The sequence below is a fragment of the Pan troglodytes genome, chromosome 14 (genome assembly GCF_028858775.2).
Source record: "Pan troglodytes isolate AG18354 chromosome 14, NHGRI_mPanTro3-v2.0_pri, whole genome shotgun sequence".
In the NCBI taxonomy this organism is placed as follows: Eukaryota; Metazoa; Chordata; class Mammalia; order Primates; family Hominidae; genus Pan; species Pan troglodytes.
Genome location: NC_072412.2, coordinates 39,828,356 through 39,848,395, shown reverse-complemented (window position 1 = coordinate 39,848,395; position 20,040 = coordinate 39,828,356). Strand labels below are relative to the sequence as shown.

Genomic DNA, 20,040 nt, shown 5'->3' with positions numbered 1-20,040 from the left:
AAGAATAAAAATATAGGGGAAAAGGTAGCCAAGGGATAGATATTGATATTCATTTTCTTTTTACAACTTTATTAAGGTGTAATTTGTGTGCAACAGATTGCATATATTTGAAGTATATAACTTGACTAATTTTGACAAATATATACACCCATGAAACTACCAGTTATAATTTTAAACATTTTCATGACCCTCCAAAGTTTCCTTGTGTCCTTTTGCAATACACGCAAACACACACACCCCACACACAGTATGTAGGCAACCATTGATCTGCCTTCTGTTACAATAGATTAGTTTGCATCTTTTAGAACTGTACATAACTGAAATCACATAGTATATACTCCTTTGCATCTGGCTTCTTTGACTCAGCATAATGATTTGAGATTCATCCATATGCTGTTACATGTACTAGTAACGCATTTTTATTACTGAGTAGTATACAATTGCATGCTGTATCACATTTTTGTACCTATTCACCTGTTAGTGGACATTTGGGTTGTTTCCCAAATTACAACCCACATTTGGCTATTACAAAGAAAGCTGCCATTAACTTTTGTGTACAAGTCTTTGTGTGGACATGTATTATCTCTTGGGTGAATATATCCAGGGATGAAACGACTATGTTGAATAATAGATATATTTTAACTTTTTAAGAAGCTATCAAACTGTTTTCCAAGGTGGTTGTACCATTTTATGTTCCCAGCAGCAGTAACTGGTGAGAATATGGCTCATTTTCAAAAGATGATCTGAAGTTTCAAAAGTAAATAAGTTATTGAAACATGTAATTTGATAGTGGTAATTAGCCAACATGATAATACGTTACTCATAGGGTTTGTTGTGAGGATTACATGCACTAATGCATAAAATGCATTTAAGTGCAGAGGAAGTACTCAGTATTCATTAGCAGTTTTATTGTTATTCTGTTAATTTAACTTCTTTGGTTGTTAACAGTAGTACATTTGTGACTAATTTCGATAGACTAAAAATAAAGATAAACAGGCTAGACTTTAAAAATGAAAGTCACATATTCTACAAAAAACATTCACATTCATAAAAATACCCTTAAACAAAATACAAATTAATTTTTTTCTTTCCAGTAGAGGGGGCAGTGATTACCTGGCATTGTTGCAAAACAAAAGTTAAGCTTGCCATTATTGTAGTTACAATTTTTAATATAATTTTTGCAGTTATCTCTCAGTAACTTTTTATTATATACTAATTAATTATGAATGTCAGGGTCTGAAAAATACATGATCAATTCAGGATTGGTTGTAACTTTTAAAAAAAGATACTTACATTGACTTGTTGTTATCTAAAATGTCTTTATTATGTAGACACATCACCTTCACTTTGGGATGTGGAATTTGCTAAGCAGTTAGCCACAGTAAATGAACAACCCCTTCAGAATGGATTTGAAGAGCTGATCCAGTGGACAAAAGAGGGGAAACTATGGGAGTTCCCAATTAACAATGAAGCAGGTAAGTGTTAATTTCAGGGGATTATAAAATGTATTGATTGAGATTATTTCTGCCAGATACTTACTTTTAGAGTGTAGATACTTACATGAATTTCAAAACCTTTTGTGGATATCTTCATGGTGTCCTAAAATAAATCTGACAAGGTTTTTTAAAAAAGATGTTGGAATTTCACTTATTTTTAGATATTCGATAAGGAAAAATGAAGAAGTAAAACTATATGGCAAAAATCCGTCATGAATTTCTATGACGTAAAAGGACTGAGAACTGCAAATGATACCAGTTTTCTAATCGCTAAACAGGATATTACTTGGTGAATCTTCAATAAATTAAATAAGGCGTATAAGATTATACTTAAATTTTGGAGAACATTACAACTCTTAAAAGTCTCACGCTGGTGTCCTTTAGTCATAAAACCATTGCATTAATGAGGTGCAAGGAACTTGTATGAGCCAGTGAAAGTAAAAACAGTACGCTTTGGAAATCTTTGCCTGCATAATATAGGTGCTTTGAACTGGCAACAGAATATCATCTACTTTACTGGGTATTTTTTGGAGATGTTACCTCTTCCTAAATCAAAAGAAAAACAGTATTACTATGCTATTTATTTTTTATGATACCCATGTTGTCATCAGCTAAACATTTTAATTGAATTTATAGATGTATTTTGAATTAGAAAAGATTTATGGCTGGGTGCGGCTCACGCCTGTTATCCCAGCACTTTGGGAGGCTGAGGCGGGCGGATCGCCTGAGTTCAGGAGTTCGAGACCAGCCTGACCAACATGGTGAAACACCGTCTCTACTAAAAATACAAAATTAGCCAGGCATAATGGTGCATGCCTGTAATCCCAGCTATTCAGGAGGTTGAGGCAGGAGAATCATTTGAACCCGGGAGGCAGAAGTTGCAGTGAGCCGAGATCACGCTATTGCACTCCAGCCTGGGCAACAAGAGTGAAACTCCATTTCAAAAAACAAACAAACAAACAAAAAAAGATTCATTTACTTTTAGGGTAAGATTAGCTAGAAGTTGGAAAAGCCTAAATAAGTCTTAGGAAAATGTAGTCTGTATTTTAACCTTCATAATGTTATGGTATCATTGTAATATCTTAATTTTTGATAATCTTTTATTTGTTGGATTAATAGTTGGAATGGAAGCTTAAGTATCAGAAATATTTAGTCTTATATGTAAATAATATAATTAACATAAAGTGTTACTTTTTATAGGAAAACTTCAGAGACTTAGAGATTCTTTTAGCAAATTCTTAATATTTTGTATATTCGTATTGTTTTTGTTTTTTGAGATGGAGCCTCGCTGTGTCATCCAGGCTGGAGTGCAGTGGTGCTATCTCGGCTCACTGCAACCTCCTCCTCCCGGGTTCAAGCAATTCTCATGCCTCAGCCTCCCGAGCTAATTTTTGTATTTTTAGTAGAGATGGGGTTTTGCGGTGTTGGCCAGGCTGGTCTCAAACTCCAGACCTCGGGTGATCCACCCGCCTTGGCCTCCCAAAGTGCTGGGATTACAGGCGTGAGCCACCGCACCTGGCCTGTATATTCATATAGTACCTGCAATAATATAGCATACTGTGTTTCATGTATTACATAAACTGTATATTGCTTAAAGTATGGTTTCTGTGTTCTGGAAGGTATCAGGGTAACGTAAAAAGACCAACGCCTTTTTAGTTGTACAAACCTGAGTACCAGCCCTGTCCATTTTAGCCATTTGCCTTTGAGGAAATTATTTAAGCTCCTGGGTATCAGTATCCTCTCTGTAAAATAATATCTGATATTAAGGAAAGATTTGGTTTACTCTTAAAACATGTTTGGATTTCATTATTTGAAGAAACTTGGGTGTTCCAAATCCTCATGGTTAAAAACCTGATTTAAAAACCCAGTATTAGGCCGGGCACAGTGGCTCATGCCTGTAATCCTAGCTACTTTGGAGGCTGAGGCAGGAGAATCACTTGAACCCAGGAGGTAGAGGTTGCAGTGAGCCAAGATCGTGCCACAGCACTCCAGCCTGGGTGACAGAGCGAAACTGTGCCTCAAAAAGAAAGAAAGAAAGAAAGAAAAAAAAACAGTATTGAGGTATAATAATGTGACTTTATTCAGGAGAGTCGGTGAAGCATAGTGGTTTTAGAAGTTCCAGATCCTGAGTAAGTTTACAGACTTGATCTCTCCAAGCCTTACTTCCTTCATCTCTAAAATGTTGGGAATAATAATAGGACTCATTATACAAGATTGGTATGAGAATTAAGTGAGGTTAAACAAGTAAAGCATCATCACCATCACCATCCCTGTTTCTACAGCAACAACATTGTGAAGGGGTTTGCTTCTGTAACTGTTTTCCATTGTATACTGTAACATTTTATTTTTCAAAATTTTACTTTATACTGGAACATTTTAAATCTTAAAGTATTAGCAAGGATAGTATGTATTATCTGGGAACCACCAAATAGGGTGTTAGGAAAGCACGAACTCATGGTATGTTGTCATCAGCAGTCAAACACTTAAGTGCATCAAAATCTTGAGTGATCAAATTCCAACGGAATTTATCTTAAATTTGACCTGGTTTCTGAGAAAATTTAATTTCTAAAAAAGGAGAGAAACATTTTTTTTTGGTCAGGTTGGGGAGATAAATGTGACAGCTATCCACATGACACTGCATATTATTGATATTTCAGAGTTGGAAAAGGAGGTGATCAGTAACTCATTTTCAGCTCCTTAAGGCAGTTGTTACCTGAAGTAAAAACAGGAAAGGACTATGGAAACTCTTACTTTGATCGCTGCCCTGGGTACACACTTAGAAACTTGTACTTTGAGAAACTGGCATTGTAACCTGAAGCCTCAACAATTCAATAACTTTCTTTTATATTTCTTATACTTAAATGTTGAAATGAATGAAATACGTTTCTTTCCCTACTAATCATTAGCTTTATGAAGATTTATTTGGATTCTTTTGGGGAAAGATGTTTTGTTTTGTTTTTAGTAGTATTGGAACATAATATTGAAAATGACAAAGTGACATATCGTGTGTTTACAATTTAGTTCGCAGTATGGTGTTTTTCCATTATATAAAAAATTAAGGTTTGTTGTTTTGCCACTTAATGCATATAAATTATTTTTCCAATTGAGAATAGCTTTTTTTCTGTTTCTGTTTCAAGAACTTGTTAGTCCCTTCCCTTGTGCTTTGCCTGCATGGAGACTTACAAGCGCTATTAGGTGGAATTGTTCTCACTTAGACTTGGCACTAGTTTTATATGTTGGATTGTTAATGATACATTTTTATTTTAGCGTCTACTTTGATTTTAACTAAATTTAATCACATTTATGCCTACCCAGTAACAGAGTGTTTCTAAGGCTGGTTTTTATGGGGGTGGAGGATTTGTTGGGGGGGAGGGTTGGCTTCTTTAATACAACATAAAAGCATGATCCGTGAAAGAAGAAAGTGGTAAGTTGAACTATATTAAAAATAAGACATTTGCATTGTGAAAGACACTGTTAAAATATAAAAAGACAAGCCACAGTGTAGGAGAAAATATTTGCAAAACATCTATCTGTGATAAAAGACAGGTATACAAAATACATATTAAAAATTCTTGGCTGGGCGTGGTGGCTCACACCTGTAATCCCAGAACTTTGGGAGGCTGAGGCAGGTATATCACCTGAGGTCACGAGTTCAAGACCAGCCTGGCCAACATGGTGAAACCCCATCTCTACTAAAAATACAAAATTAGCCGGGCTTGGTGGCGCATGCCTGTAATCCCAGCTACTCGGGAGGCTGAGGCAGGAGAATGGCTTGAAGGGAGGCAGAGGTTGTGGTGAGCCGAGATTGCGCCATTGTACTCCAGCCTGGGCAACAAGAGTGAAACTCTGTCTCAAAATAAATAAGATAAAGTAAAATAAAATAAAATAAAATAAAATGCAAAATATGGCCGGGCGCAGTGGCTCATGCCTATAATCCCGGCACTTTAGGAGGCCGAGGTGGGTGGATCAGTTGAGGTTAGGAGTTTGAGACCAGACTGGTCAACATGGTGAAACCCCAACTCCTCTAAAAATACAAAAATTAGCCAGGCTTGGTGGTGCACGCCTGTAATTCCAGCTACTCAGGAGGCTGAGGCATGAGAATCTCTTAAACTCAGGACAGGGAGGTTGCAGTGAGCTGAGATCTCGCCACTGCACTCCAGTCTAGGTGACAGAGCAAGACTCCATCTCAAAAATAAATAAATAAAAATAAAATGGGCTGGGTGCAGTGGCTCATGCCTGTAATCCCAGCACTTTGGGAGGCCGAGGTGGGCGGATCACCTCAGGTAAAGAGTTTGAGACCAGCCTGGCCAACATGGCGAAACCCCACCTCTACTAAAAATGCAAAAATTAGCCAGGCGTGATGGCGGGGCCTGTAATCCCAGCTACTCAGGAGGCTGAGGCACACGAATTGCTTGAACCTGAGAGGTGGAGTGTATAATGTCTTTGCTATTGTGAATAGTGCTGTAGTGAACATACATTGCTTGAACCTGGGAGGCAGAGATCGCGCCACTGCACTCCAGCCTGGGCTACAGAGCGCGACTCTATCTCAAAAATAAATAAATAATAAAAAGAAAATGGCAAAATATCTGTTCAGATACCTTACCAAAGAACATATAAGGATGGTATGTGAAAACATCATATGTTGTTAGGGAATTGGAAATTATTTTTTTCAAATAGCTAAATGTTTACTTTTTAATTTATGTCTCCTTTTTAAAACTCTCATTTATTTGTGTCTCTAATTTGTGTTTTCTTCCTATTTTTTTATTTCCAACTTTAATTTTAGGTTCAGGGGTACCTGTGCAAGTTTGTTACATGGGTAAATGGAGTGTCAGGGAGTTTGGTGTACAGATAATTTTGTCACCCAGGTAATCAGCGTAATACCTGATAGGTGGTTTCCCAATCTTCATTCTCCTCCCACCCTCCACCCTCAAATAGGCCCCAGTGTCTGTCATTCCCTTCTTTGTGTCTATATGTACTCAGTGTTTAGCTTCCACTTACAAGTGAGGACATGCAGTATTTGGTTTTCTGTTTCTGCATTAATTCACTTAGGATAATGGCCCCCAGCTCCATCTATGTTGCAGCAAAGGCCATGACCTCATGATTTTTATAGCTGCATAGTATCCCATGGTGTGTATGTACCCCATTTTCTTTATCCAGTCCACCATTCATGTGCATCTAGGTTGATTCCATGTCTTTGCTATTGTGAATCGTGCTGCAATGAACATACATATGCATGTATCTTTATGGTAGAATAATGTATATTCCTTTAGGCATATACCCAGTAATCGGATTGCTAAGTTGAATGGTAGTTCTGTTTTAAGTTATTTGAGAAATCTCCAGACTGCTTTCCACAGTGGCTAAACTAATTTACATTCCCACCAACAGTTTATAAGCATTCCCTTTCCTCTGCAACCTTAGGAGCATCTGTTGTTTTCAGCATTTTAATAGTAGCTATTCAGACTGGTGTGAGATGGTATCTCATTGTGGTTTTGATTTGCATTGCCCGGATGATCCGTGATAATGAGCATTTTTCATATGTTTGCTGGCCATGTGTATGTCTTCTTTTGAGAAGTGTCTGTTCATCTCCTTTGCCCATCTTTTAATAGGGTTGATTGTTTTTTGCTTCTTCAATTGTTTGAGTTCCTTATAGATTCTGGATATTAGACCTTTGTTGGATACATAGTTTGCAGATATTTTCTGTCATTCTGTAGGTTTTCTGTTTATTGAAATTTCTTTTTGCTGTGCAGAAGCTCTTTAATGAGGTCCCACTTCTCAATTTTTGTTTGTGTTACAGTTGCTTTTTTTTTTTTTGAGACAGTTTTCGCTCTTGTTGCCCAGGCTGGAGTGCCTTGGCGTGATCTCAGCTCACTGCAACCTCTGCTTCTTGGGTTCAAGTGATTCTCCTGCCTCAGCCTTCCAGTTAGTTGGAATGACAGGCGCCTGCCACCATGCCCAGCTAATTCTTTTTGTATTTTTAGAAGAGGCAGGGTTTTACCATGTTGGCCAGGCTGGTCTTGAACTCCTGACCTCAGGTGATCTGCCTGCCTCAGCTTCCCAAAGTGCTGTGATTACAGGGGTGAGTCACTGCGCCTTGCCTACAGTTGCTTTTTGACTTTGTCGTGAAGTCCTTGCCTGGGCTGTTGTCTAGGATGGTATTTCCTAGATCTTCTTGTAGGGTTTTTATAGTTTTAGATTTCACATTTAAGCCTTTAATCCACCTTGAGTTGATTTTTGTACATGGTCAAAGGTAGGGGTCCAGTTTCAGTCTTCTGCATGTGGCTAGTCTAAGGCTAATTTTTGATATGCTTTCCTAGAGTAATTCTCAATTTAGAGGCTTCAGTGGGCAAAGAAGGTCAGGATGAATGTTAATCACACTTTTGTTTCTATTCTTTAGTTGGTTTAAACTTTTTCACTTCTTATGTGTCCTCTAGGGTATCTGAAATATGTGCTGTAATATGATCCAACAAGAACAGTGAGAAAAGTTCAAATTACCATAAAACCCTAAAGAAGGGCTCTGTTATTTGGGCAAGTATAGTGTGGAGAAAATTAGGGGAAGTGTAAAGATTATTAGGTATGTGCTAACTGACAGGTAGCAGGATCTGTTTGTTGTTTTTGATGAGATTATGGCCTGTGAACAGGAGCCTTAAAGTACTGACAGGAAAATAAATAATAGTTTTGATAATACATAGAAGTGGAAACAGCAATTCAAAGTGAAAATGACTGAGTTTGGTTCAGTGCTCTACTATGGCCTTCTCAAAAATAATTGGTCATTGCTATTAACTGGATTTCACCCTTTATTTGTTGTACCATATTTTAAAAGTGTATTCAATACTTAAAGCAGAATTAGACACAATTAACCTGTCACTTTATTTGATTGTGCATCATATAGGATTTCCTTCTTATGTTTAATGTTTCACTGTCTCTTATGTTTTCTTTACTGTATTGTGCTTCTTTGGTTTATTAAAAATATTTTAAATTACATAAATAATAATGAAAGTTTATTTGCAAAAGAGTCAAATCGTGTGAAAGAATACTGTACTTTACCCCTCAGTTCTCTTCTTTTTTTCCTGAAATAACCATCGTCAATAGTTTGATATATGTCCTCTCACTCAACATTAAATGGCAGTTACAGATTTATCTGCTGTTTTATTTGACTTGTATGGGAGCATACCATACATATATTGTCCTGCAGTGTGCGTGTGTGTGTGTGTGTGTATTTTGTTACTTAGCAATATATCTTGAAAGCATTTCCTTGTCAGTACATAGAGATAGACCTTATTCATTTTATAGTTCTATATGTCCCATTGTTATGAATGCAGACTATAATTTCTTTTACCATTTTCCTTTTGAATGATGGAGCTATAGTAGATCCTTTTACACATGTTCTTGTGTACATGTTTGAGTACAATTCAGAATAGGTATATTTTCAATGGCAATAAATACTTACAAAGTCTCTTCTGAAATGATAGCCAGTCAACCAACTATGTAAAAATTCTGTTTCTCCACAGCCTAACTGATACTGGATATTGTTAACCTTTCAAATGTTCTGGGTAAAAAATGATATCAGTGGTGTTTTTATTTGCATTTCCCTGATTGATAACCAGATTACAAATCTTTTCATATGTTTATTGGCTATTTGTACTTCCTCTGTGACTTACGTTTTTACATCCTTTGACTGTTTCTGTTGGGCTCTTTGTTAATAGTGTTTGTAGGAACTCAATGTATTATGCACTTTCATTCTTAAACTCTTACATGTGTTGGAAATATGTTTCCCAGTTTGTCTCTTTGCCTTCTTTTAAAATAATTTGACTTTAAAAATCATAGTAAGCATTTAGTTTAATATAAGTTTAATATAAAAGGTAATAATATAAAGCACAAGGCTTATAAAGCAGTTCTTTTTATCACCTATTAAGCCTGTTCTCAGAGCCAACAGTTTTTAATCTTTTAGCTGTGTTTTATTTTTTATATTTCTAAATTATATGCTTACCTCTATTTTAGATGTCATCTAGTATATATATCTTCTCCTCATCCTTCCAATGTAGATATATTACAATTTTTTGTAAGACATGAATTCATTGTTTACACTAATATGACTATGGACAATTGTGTGGGGTGTTGTTTTGTTATTTGGGGGTTTTTTTGTTGTTTTTTTTAAAATTTTTTTTTTATTATACTTTAAGTTTTAGGGTACATGTGCACATTGTGCAGGTTAGTTACATACGTATACATGTGCCATGCTGGTGTGCTGCACCCACTAACTCGTCATCTAGCATTAGGTATATCTCCCAGTGCTATCCCTCCCCCCTCCCCCCACCCCACCACAGTCCCCAGAGTGTGATGTTCCCCTTCCTGTGTCCATGTGATCTCATTGTTCAATTTCCACCTATGAGTGAGAATATGCGGTGTTTGGTTTTTTGTTCTTGTGATAGTTTACTGAGAATGATGATTTCCAATTTCATCCATGTCCCTACAAGGGACATGAACTCATCATTTTTTATGGCTGCATAGTATTCCATGGTGTATATGTGCCACATTTTCTTAATCCAGTCTCTCATTGTTGGACATTTGGGTTGGTTCCAAGCCTTTGCTATTGTGAATAATGCCGCAATAAACATACATGTGCATGTGTCTTTATAGCAGCATGATTTATAGTCCTTTGGGTATATACCCAGTAATGGGATGGCTGGGTCAAATGGTATTTCTAGTTCTAGATCCCTGAGGAATTGCCACACTGACTTCCACAATGGTTGAACTAGTTTACAGTCCCACCAACAGTGTAAAAGTGTTCCTATTTCTACACGTCCTCTCCAGCACTGTAGTTTCCTGACTTTTTAATGATTGCCATTCTAACTGGTGTGAGATGGTATCTCATTGTGGTTTTGATTTGCATTTCTCTGATGGCCAGTGATGGTGAGCATTTTTTCATGTGTTTTTTGGCTGCATAAATGTCTTCTTTTGAGAAGTGTCTGTTCATGTCTTTCGCCCACTTTTTGATGGGGTTGTTTTTTTCTTGTAAATTTGTTTGAGTTCATTGTAGATTCTGGATATTAGCCCTTTGTCAGATGAGTAGGTTGCGAAAATTTTCTCCCATTTTGTAGGTTGCCTGTTCACTCTGATGGTAGTTTCTTTTGCTGTGCAGAAGCTCTTTAGTTTAATTAGATCCCATTTGTCAATTTTGTCTTTTGTTGCCATTGCTTTTGGTGTTTTAGTCATGAAGTCCTTGCCCATGCCTATGTCCTGAATGGTAATGCCTAGGTTTTCTTCTAGGGTTTTTATGGTTTTAGGTCTAATGTTTAAGTCTTTAATCCATCTTGAATTGATTTTTGTATAAGGTGTAAGTAAGGGATCCAGTTTCAGCTTTCTACATATGGCTAGCCAGTTTTCCCAGCACCATTTATTAAATAGGGAATCGTTTCCCCATTGCTTGTTTTTCTCAGGTTTGTCAAAGATCAGATAGTTGTAGATATGCGGCGTTATTTCTGAGGTCTCTGTTCTGTTCCATTGATCTATATCTCTGTTTTGGTACCAGTACCATGCTGTTTTGGTTACTGTAGCCTTGTAGTAGAGTTTGAAGTCAGGTTGTGTGATGCCTCCAGCTTTGTTCTTTTGGCTTAGGATTGACTTGGCGATGTGGGCTCTTTTTTGGTTCCATATGAACTTTAAAGTATTTTTTTCCAATTCTGTGAAGAAAGGCATTGGTAGCTTGATGGGGATGGCATTGAATCTAGGAATTACCTTGGGCAGTATGGCCATTTTCACGATATTGATTCTTCCTACCCATGAGCATGGAATGTTCTTCCATTTGTTTGTATCCTCTTTTATTTCCTTGAGCAGTGGTTTGTAGTTCTCCTTGAAGAGGTCCTTCACATCCCTTGTAAGTTGGATTCCTAGGTATTTTATTCTCTTTGAAGCAATTGTGAATGGGAGTTCACTCATGATTTGGCTTTCTGTTTGTCTGTTGTTGGTGTATAGGAATGCTTGTGATTTTTGCATATTGATTTTGTATCCTGAGACTTTGCTGAAGTTGCTTATCAGCTTAAGGAGATTTTGGGCTGAGACAATGGGGTTTTCTAGATATACAATCATGTCATCTGCAAACAGGGACAATTTGACTTCCTCTTTTCCTAATTGAATACCCTTTATTTCTTTCTCCTGCCTAATTGCCCTGGCCAGAACTTGCAACACTCTGTTGAATAGGAGTGGTGAGAGAGGGCATCCCTGTCTTGTGCCAGTTTTCAAAGGGAATGCTTCCAGTTTTTGCCCATTCAGTATGATATTGGCTGTGGGTTTGTCATAGATAGCTCTTATTATTTTGAAATATGTCCCATCAATACCTAATTTATTGAGAGTTTTTAGCATGAAAGGTTGTTGAATTTTGTCAAAGGCCTTTTCTGCATCTATTGAGATAATCATGTAGTTTTTGTCTTTGGCTCTGTTTATATGCTGGATTACATTTATTGATTTGCGTATATTGAACCAGCCTTGCATCCCAGGGATGAAGCCCACTTGATCATGGTGGATAAGCTTTTTGATGTGCTGCTGGATTCGGTTTGCCAGTATTTTATTGAGGATTTTTGCATCAATGTTCATCAAGGATATTGGTCTAAAATTCTGTTTTTTTGGTTGTGTCTCTGCCCGGCTTTGGTATCAGAATGATGCTGGCCTCATAAAATGAGTTAGGGAGGATTCCCTCTTTTTCTATTGATTGGAATAGTTTCAGAAGGAATGGTACCAGTTCCTCCTTGTACCTCTGGTAGAATTCAGCTGTGAATCCATCTGGTCCTGGACTCTTTTTGGTTGGTAAGCTATTGATTATTGCCACAATTTCAGATCCTGTTATTGGTCTATTCAGAGATTCAACTTCTTCCTGGTTTAGTCTTGGGAGAGTGTATGTGTCCAGGAATTTATCCATTTCTTCTAGATTTTCTAGTTTATTTGCGTAGAGGTGTTTGTAGTATTCTCTGATGGTAGTTTGTATTTCTGTGGGATCGGTGGTGATATCCCCTTTATCATTTTTTATTGCGTCTATTTGATTCTTCTCTCTTTTTTTCTTTATTAGTCTTGCTAGTGGTCTATCAATTTTGTTGATCCTTTCAAAAAACCAGCTCCTGGATTCATTAATTTTTTGAAGGGTTTTTTGTGTCTCTATTTCCTTCAGTTGTGCTCTGATTTTAGTTATTTCTTGTCTTCTGCTAGCTTTTGAATGTGTTTGCTCTTGCTTTTCTAGTTCTTTTAATTGTGATGTTAGGGTGTCAATTTTGGATCTTTCCTGCTTTCTCTTGTGGGCATTTAGTGCTATAAATTTCCCTCTACACACTGCTTTGAATGTGTCCCAGAGATTCTGGTATGTTGTGTCTTTGTTCTCATTGGTTTCAAAGAACATCTTTATTTCTGCCTTCATTTCGTTATGTACTCAGTAGTCATTCAGGAGCAGGTTGTTCAGTTTCCATGTAGTTGAGCGGTTTTGAGTGAGATTCTTAATCCTGAGTTCTAGTTTGATTGCACTGTGGTCTGACAGATAGTTTTTTATAATGTCTGTTCTTTTACATTTGCTGAGGAGAGCTTTACTTCCAAGTATGTGGTCAATTTTGGAATAGGTGTGGTGTGGTGCTGAAAAAAATGTATATTCTGTTGATTTGGGGTGGAGAGTTCTGTAGATGTCTATTAGGTCCGCTTGGTGCAGAGCTGAGTTCAATTCCTGGGTATCCTTGTTGACTTTCTGTCTCATTGATCTGTCTAATGTTGACAGTGGGGTGTTAAAGTCTCCCATTATTAATGTGTGGGAGTCTAAGTCTCTTTGTAGGTCACTCAGGACTTGCTTTATGAATCTGGGTGCTCCTGTATTGGGTGCATATATATTTAGGATAGTGAGCTCTTCTTGTTGAATTGATCCCTTTACCATTATGTAATGGCCTTCTTTGTCTCTTCTGATCTTTGTTGGTTTAAAGTCTGTTTTATCAGAGACTAGGATTGCAACCCCTGCCTTTTTTTGTTTTCCATTTGCTTGGTAGATCTTCCTCCATCCCTTTATTTTGAGCCTATGTGTGTGTCTGCACGTGAGATGGGTTTCCTGAATACAGCACACTGATGGGTCTTGACTCTTTATCCAATTTGCCAGTCTGTGTCTTTTAATTGGAGCATTTAGTCCATTTACATTTAAAGTTAATATTGTTATGTGTGAATTTGATCGTGTCGTTATGATGTTAGCTGGTTATTTTGCTCGTTAGTTGATGCAGTTTCTTCCTAGTCTCGATGGTCTTTACATTTTGGCATGATTTTGCAGTGGCTGGTACCGGTTGTTCCTTTCCATGTTTAGTGCTTCCTTCAGGAGCTCTTTTAGGGCAGGCCTGGTGGTGACAAAATCTGTCAGCATTTGCTTGTCTGTAAAGTATTTTATTTCTCCTTCACTTATGAAGCTTAGTTTGGCTGGATATGAAATTCTGGGTTGAAAATTCTTTTCTTTAAGAATGTTCAATATTGGTCCCCACTCTCTTCTGGCTTGTAGAGTTTCTGCCGAGAGATCCGCTGTTAGTCTGATGGGCTTCCCTTTGAGGGTAACCCGACCTTTTTCTCTGGCTGCCCTTAACATTTTTTCCTTCATTTCAACTTTGGTGAATCTGACAATTATGTGTCTTGGAGTTGCTCTTCTCGAGGAGTATCTTTGTGGCGTTCTCTGTATTTCCTGAATCTGAATGTTGGCCTGCCTTGCTAGATTGGGGAAATTCTCCTGGATAATATCCTGCAGTGTTTTCCAACTTGGTTCCATTCTCCCCGTCACTTTCAGGTACACCAATCAGACGTAGATTTGGTCTTTTCACATAGTCCCATATTTCTTGGAGGCTTTGCTCGTTTCTTTTTATTCTCTTTTCTCTAAACTTTCCTTCCTGCTTCATTTCATTCATTTCATCTTCCATTGCTGATACCCTTTCTTCCAGTTGATCGCATCAGCTCCTGAGGCTTCTGCATTCTTCACGTAGTTCTCGAGCCTTGGTTTTCAGCTCCATCAGCTCCTTTAAGCACTTCTCTGTATTGGTTATTCTAGTTATACATTCTTCTAAATTTTTTTCAAAGTTTTCAACTTCTTTGCCTTTGGTTTGAATGTCCTCCCGTAGCTCAGAGTAATTTGATCGTCTGAAGCCTTCTTCTCTCAGCTCGTCAAAGTCATTCTCCGTCCAGCTTTGTTCTGTTGCTGGTGAGGAGCTGCGTTCCTTTGGAGGAGGAGAGGTGCTGTGATTTTTAGAGTTTCCAGTTTTTCTGTTCTGTTTTTTCCCCATCTTTGTGGTTTTATCTCCTTTTGGTCTTTGATGATGGTGATGTACAGATGGGTTTTTGGTGTGGATGTCCTTTCTGTTTGTTAGTTTTCCTTCTAACAGACAGGACCCTCAGCTGTAGGTCTGTTGGAGTACCCTGCAGTGTGAGGTGTCAGTGTGCCCCTGCTGGAGGGTGCCTCCCAGTTAGGCTGCTCGGGGGTCAGGGGTCAGGGACCCACTTGAGGAGGCAGTCTGCCCGTTCTCAGATCTCCAGCTGCGTACTGGGAGAACCCGTGCTCTCTTCAAAGCTGTCAGACAGGGACATTTAAGTCTGCAGAGGTTACTGCTGTCTTTTTGTTTTTCTGTGCCCTGCCCCCAGAGGTGGAGCCTACAGAGGCAGGCAGGCCTTCTTGAGCTGTGGTGGGCTCCACCCAGTTCGAGCTTCCTGGCTGCTTTGTTTACCTAAGCAAGCCTGGGCAATGGTGGGCGCCCCTCCCCCAGCCTCGCTGCCGCCTTGCAGTTTGATCTCAGACTGCTGTGCTAGCAATCAGCAAGACTCCGTGGGCGTAGGACCCTCTGAGCCAGGTGCGGGATATAATCTCGTGGTGTGCTGTTTTTTAAGCCCGTCGGAAAAGCGCAATATTCGGGTGGGAGTGACCCGATTTTCCAGGTGCCGTCCGTCACCCCTTTCTTTGATTAGGAAAGGTAACTCCCTGACCCCTTGCGATTCCTGAGTGAGGCAATGCCTCGCCCTCCTTTGGCTCGCGCACGGTGCGCGCACCCACTGACCTGCGCCCACTGTCTGGCACTCCCTAGTGAGATGAACCTGGTACCTCAGATGGAAATGCAGAAATCACCCGTCTTCTGCATCGCTCAGGCTGGGAGCTGTAGACTGGAGCTGTTGCTATTCGGCCATCTTGGCTCCTCCCCCGCCTAGCGTTATTTGGGGTTTTTTGAGACAGGGTCTCACTCCGTCACCCAGACTGGAGTGCAGTGGCAGGATCATGGCTCACTGCAACCTCGAATTCCTGGGCTCAAGTGATCCTCCCATCTCAGCCTTTCTAGTGAGGAGAGGACCACAGGCACACCACCATGCCTGGCTAATTTTTTTTTCTAAAGACGAGGTCTCACTATGTTGCCCAGGCTGGCCTCAAACTGCTGGGCTGAAGTGATGCTCCTGGCTTGGCCTCCCAAAGTGCTGGGATTACAGGTGTAAGCCACTGTTCCCAGCCTGGAAAACTGTTTAATGGTAAGACAAAAAATTACTATATATTCTTTCCTGTTCCCACTGAAAGTTAACAATTGCTTTATTTTTCTTCCTATTTGCTTTGTTTTTCCTTGAGTCTCTAGCTAAGTTTTCCTACATGTCATACAGCCTCTCAAATTCACATGCACAAAAATATTGAATTTCCTGTTAATTTTGTTTTTTGTCCATGAGTACCTGGAGTTGTCTGTCTGTAGCTGTCATCTATACCTAGGTCTTCTGGCACAACTGTCTTCCTATCATTTTGCCCTCCTACTGGGACTTCTGTCCCTTCTATGTTGGATACCCTTTCTTTTTGGACCACATATTTTCTACTCTATCTCATTTTGTTGAAGCACATGCTTTGAGACCCTTGATATATAAAATATCTTTCCTCCGTCTTGGTACTTTTTTAATGGTTTACTTGAGGATAAAAATCAAGATTGGAAGTAGTTTTATTTCACAATAAGCCTTTGCTCCATTGTCTTTCTTGCTTTGTCACCCAGGCTGTAGTGCAGTGGCACGATCTTAGCTCACTGCAACCTCCACCTCTCAGGTTCAAGCTATTCTCCTGCCTCAGCCTCCCTAATAGCTGGGATTACAGACATGAGCCACTGCACCTGGCCTTTTTTTTTTTTTTTTTTTTGAGTCAGAGTCTCACTGTGGTTGTCCAGGCTAGAGTGCAGTGGCACATTCTTGGCTCACTGAAGCCTTGACCTCCCAGGCTCAGGTTATTTCCCACCTCGGCCTCCCATACAGGCGCCCACCACCATGCCTGGCTAATTTTTTATATTTTTATTAGGGACGGGGTTTTACTATGTTACCCAGGCTGGTCTTGAACTCCTGCACTTAATAAGCAATCCACTCGCCTCATCCTCCCAGAGTGCTGGGCTTACAGCCATGATCCACATGCCCAGCCACTCCACTGTCTTATGTTGTTGAGAATGCTTTTGCCATTTTTTCCATTCTTATCCTAGATTCATTGTATGTGATCTCTTTTATTTATTTTTTGGTAACTTTTAGCATCTTCTCTTCATAATATTCATAAGTTTCAGGAGGGTTATCCTTGGAAAGGGATTTTGTTTACAATCATTGTTCTAGACATTATTAGATAATTTTAATCCAGTAACTTCATTTTTCAATTCTAGGTAAATTTTCTTGTATCATTTGATAATTTCGGCCTCCCAATCTTTTTCTTTTTCTCCTTTTGTTCTATGCTCCAGGGACATTCTTTAACTATTATCTTACAATCTCTCCATTGGATTTTTGTTGCCATATTTTTAACTTCCAAATGCTTCATTGGGCTGGGCGCGGTGGCTCACACCTGTGATCCCAGCACTTTGGGAGGCCGAAGCAGGCGGATCACCTGAGGTCAGGAGTTTGAGACCAGCCTGGCCAACATGGTGAAACCCCATCTGTACTAAAAATACAAAAATTAGCTGGGCATGGTGGTGAGTGCCTGTAATCCCAGCTACTCAGGAGGCTGAGGCAAGAGAATTGCTCGAACCCAGGAGGCAGAGGTTGCAGTGAGCTGAGATTGCACCATTGCACTCCAGCTGGGCAACAAGAGTGAAACTCCCTCTCAAAAAAAAAAAAAAAAAAAAAAAAAACCAAATGCATTGTTGCTGTTCTTCTTCTTTTTAGTGTTAGATTTTTTTTCCCCAAAGTGTTGAGATTACAGGCATGAGCCACTGTGCCTGGCCCAGTTTCATTCTCTTGAAGGCTCTGGGCTGTAAATGTCACACATCACTTCTGTTTAGGTTCTGCTGGTAATAATTTAAACATATGCTCATGCCTAACCCAGAAGGGGCTGGGAAATGTAATGTTGCTCAACAGCCATGTACAGGTTTTTTTTTTTATTCTTTTAAGAGGTGTAGTGTCACTCTGTCACTCAGGCTGGAGTGCAGCGGTGTGATCACAGCTTACTGCAGCCTCAAACTCCTGGGCTCAAGTGATTGATCCTTCTGCCCCCAGCGTTCCAGGTACTAGGACTACAGGTGCACACCACCACACCTGGCTAATTTTCAAATGTTTTGTAGAGATGGGATCTCACTTTGTTGCTCAGGCTGGTCTTAAACTCCTGGCTTCAAGCTATCCTCCTGCCTCGGCCTCCCAAAGTGCTGAGATTATAGACATGAGCCACCATCCCCTGCCCATGCACATGTTTAGTTCTTTTACCAAGATAAAAAGCCAGAATGGATTTGAGAGATAGGTATCAGTTCCTGCCAAGGTGTCTGTCACTTACGCTAGACACTTTCTTAAAATGTCTACTGTTCTTTGAATGTTTGTTTATACTTGAGAGGAAGGCCATGAAAAGCTGTTTGTTAAATGCATGTGAATGGATGGGACTAGTTAACTGGTGGCTTCATTTGAGAGGAATTGGGAAGGAACGTCTTCATTTAAGGACCTCTGTAACTCCATATTTATAATCTTCTCACTGAGTTTCTCCAATGAGAAATCTTCCAACCGCTTGACTTGAGGCTACAGGCCTTGGCTGTAAGATAATTTAGAATGTTTAGAATGTCTTTAGCAAATAGAGGTTTAATTTGTACATAGCTCTGTAGCCTTTTTCTATTTATCTAGAACTTATTTTTGTATATAGTATACCCTCTTTATTGCTCTCTTTTTTTTTCCTTTGCATTATATGTGCCAGTACCACTTGGCTGTCATTCATTCATTGATTCATTCATGAAAGATCTATTCATTCTGCCCTCCTGGAGCATTCTAAGTTAAAAAGACTGTTGATCTACTTTATCTGATATTCATACAGCCAGTTATATTTTGAAAAAAATTAATATACCAAGATAACATTAACCATCCTTTTTACTTTCAATCTACCTATGTGGTGTTTAAGGTGAATTTCTTATGAACAGCATATAGTTGGTTTATGTTTTTATATCCACTGTGCCAGTCTCTGTCTTTTAATTTGTATACTTAGATTATTTACATTTAAAGTATTATTTTCTGTTCATTTTCTCTATCTCTCGTTCCTCTGTCTTTTCTTTTTTCTTTTTCTTTTTTTTTTTTTTGGACAGAGTCTCACTTTGTTGCCCAGGCTGGAGTGCAGTGATGCAATCTCAGCTCACTGCAACCTCTGCCTGCCAGGTTCAAGCAGTTCTCCTGCCTCAGCCTCCCGAGTAGCTGGGACTACAGGCACATGCCACCGTGCCCAGCTAATTTTTGTATTTTTAGTAGAGACGGGGTTTCACCACGTTGGCCAGGCTTGTCTTGAACTCCTGACCTTGTGACCTGCCCCCCCACCCGCCACTCCCAGCCTCCCACAGTGTTGGGATTACAGGCATGAGCCACCACACCCGGCCTCCTCTGTCTTTTCTTGGCTTTTTTTTTTTTTTTTGAGACAGGGTCTCACTGTGTCGCCCAGGCTAGAGTGCATGGTATGATCACAGCTCACTACAGCCTCGACCTCCCAGGCTCAGGTGATCCTCCCACCTCAGCCTTTCAAGTAGCTGGGACTACAGGCATGTGCCACCACACCTGGCTAATTTTTTGTAGAGACAGGGTTTTACCATGTTTCCCAGTCTGGTCTTGAACTCCTGGGCTCAAGCAATCCCCCTGCCTCAGCCTCCCAAAGTGCTGGGATTATAGGTGTGAGCCACGGCACCTGGCCTCTTAGCTTCTTGTGAGCTGCCTGAACATTTTTCACAATTCCGTCTTATTTATGTATTTTAAAATATAATTTTTATAGTGTTCTTGATGGTTGCCATTATTTATGAAAATATTCCTTAGCGGCTGGACGCAGTAGCTCACACCTGTAATCCCAGCACTTTGGGAGGCCGAGGCAGGTGGATCACCTGAGGTCAGGAGTTCAAGCCAGCCTGACCAACATGGTGAAACCCCATCTCTACTAAAAATACAAAAATCAGCTGGGCGTGGTGGCAGGCGCCTGTAATCACAGCTACTGGGGAGGCCGAGGCAGGAGAATCACTTGAACCTGGGAGGTGGAGGTTGCAGAGAGCCGAGATTGCGCCATTGCACTCCAGCCTGGGCGACAAGAGTGAAACTCTATCTCAAAAGAAAAAAATAATCATTA

At 39.6% G+C, this 20,040-nt stretch overlaps 1 protein-coding gene across 2 annotated transcripts in view; it reads left to right on the top strand.

The window, feature by feature from the left end:
• Positions 1–20,040, top strand: part of MRPS31 (mitochondrial ribosomal protein S31) — a 48,738-nt gene that overhangs the window by 20,621 nt on the left and 8,077 nt on the right. For both annotated transcript variants that reach the window (XM_054664898.2, XM_001148443.8), the window contains exon 6: positions 1,332–1,475. In XM_054664898.2, the coding sequence (XP_054520873.1) occupies positions 1,332–1,475 (144 nt within the window). The remainder of the gene's footprint in view (positions 1–1,331; positions 1,476–20,040) is intronic.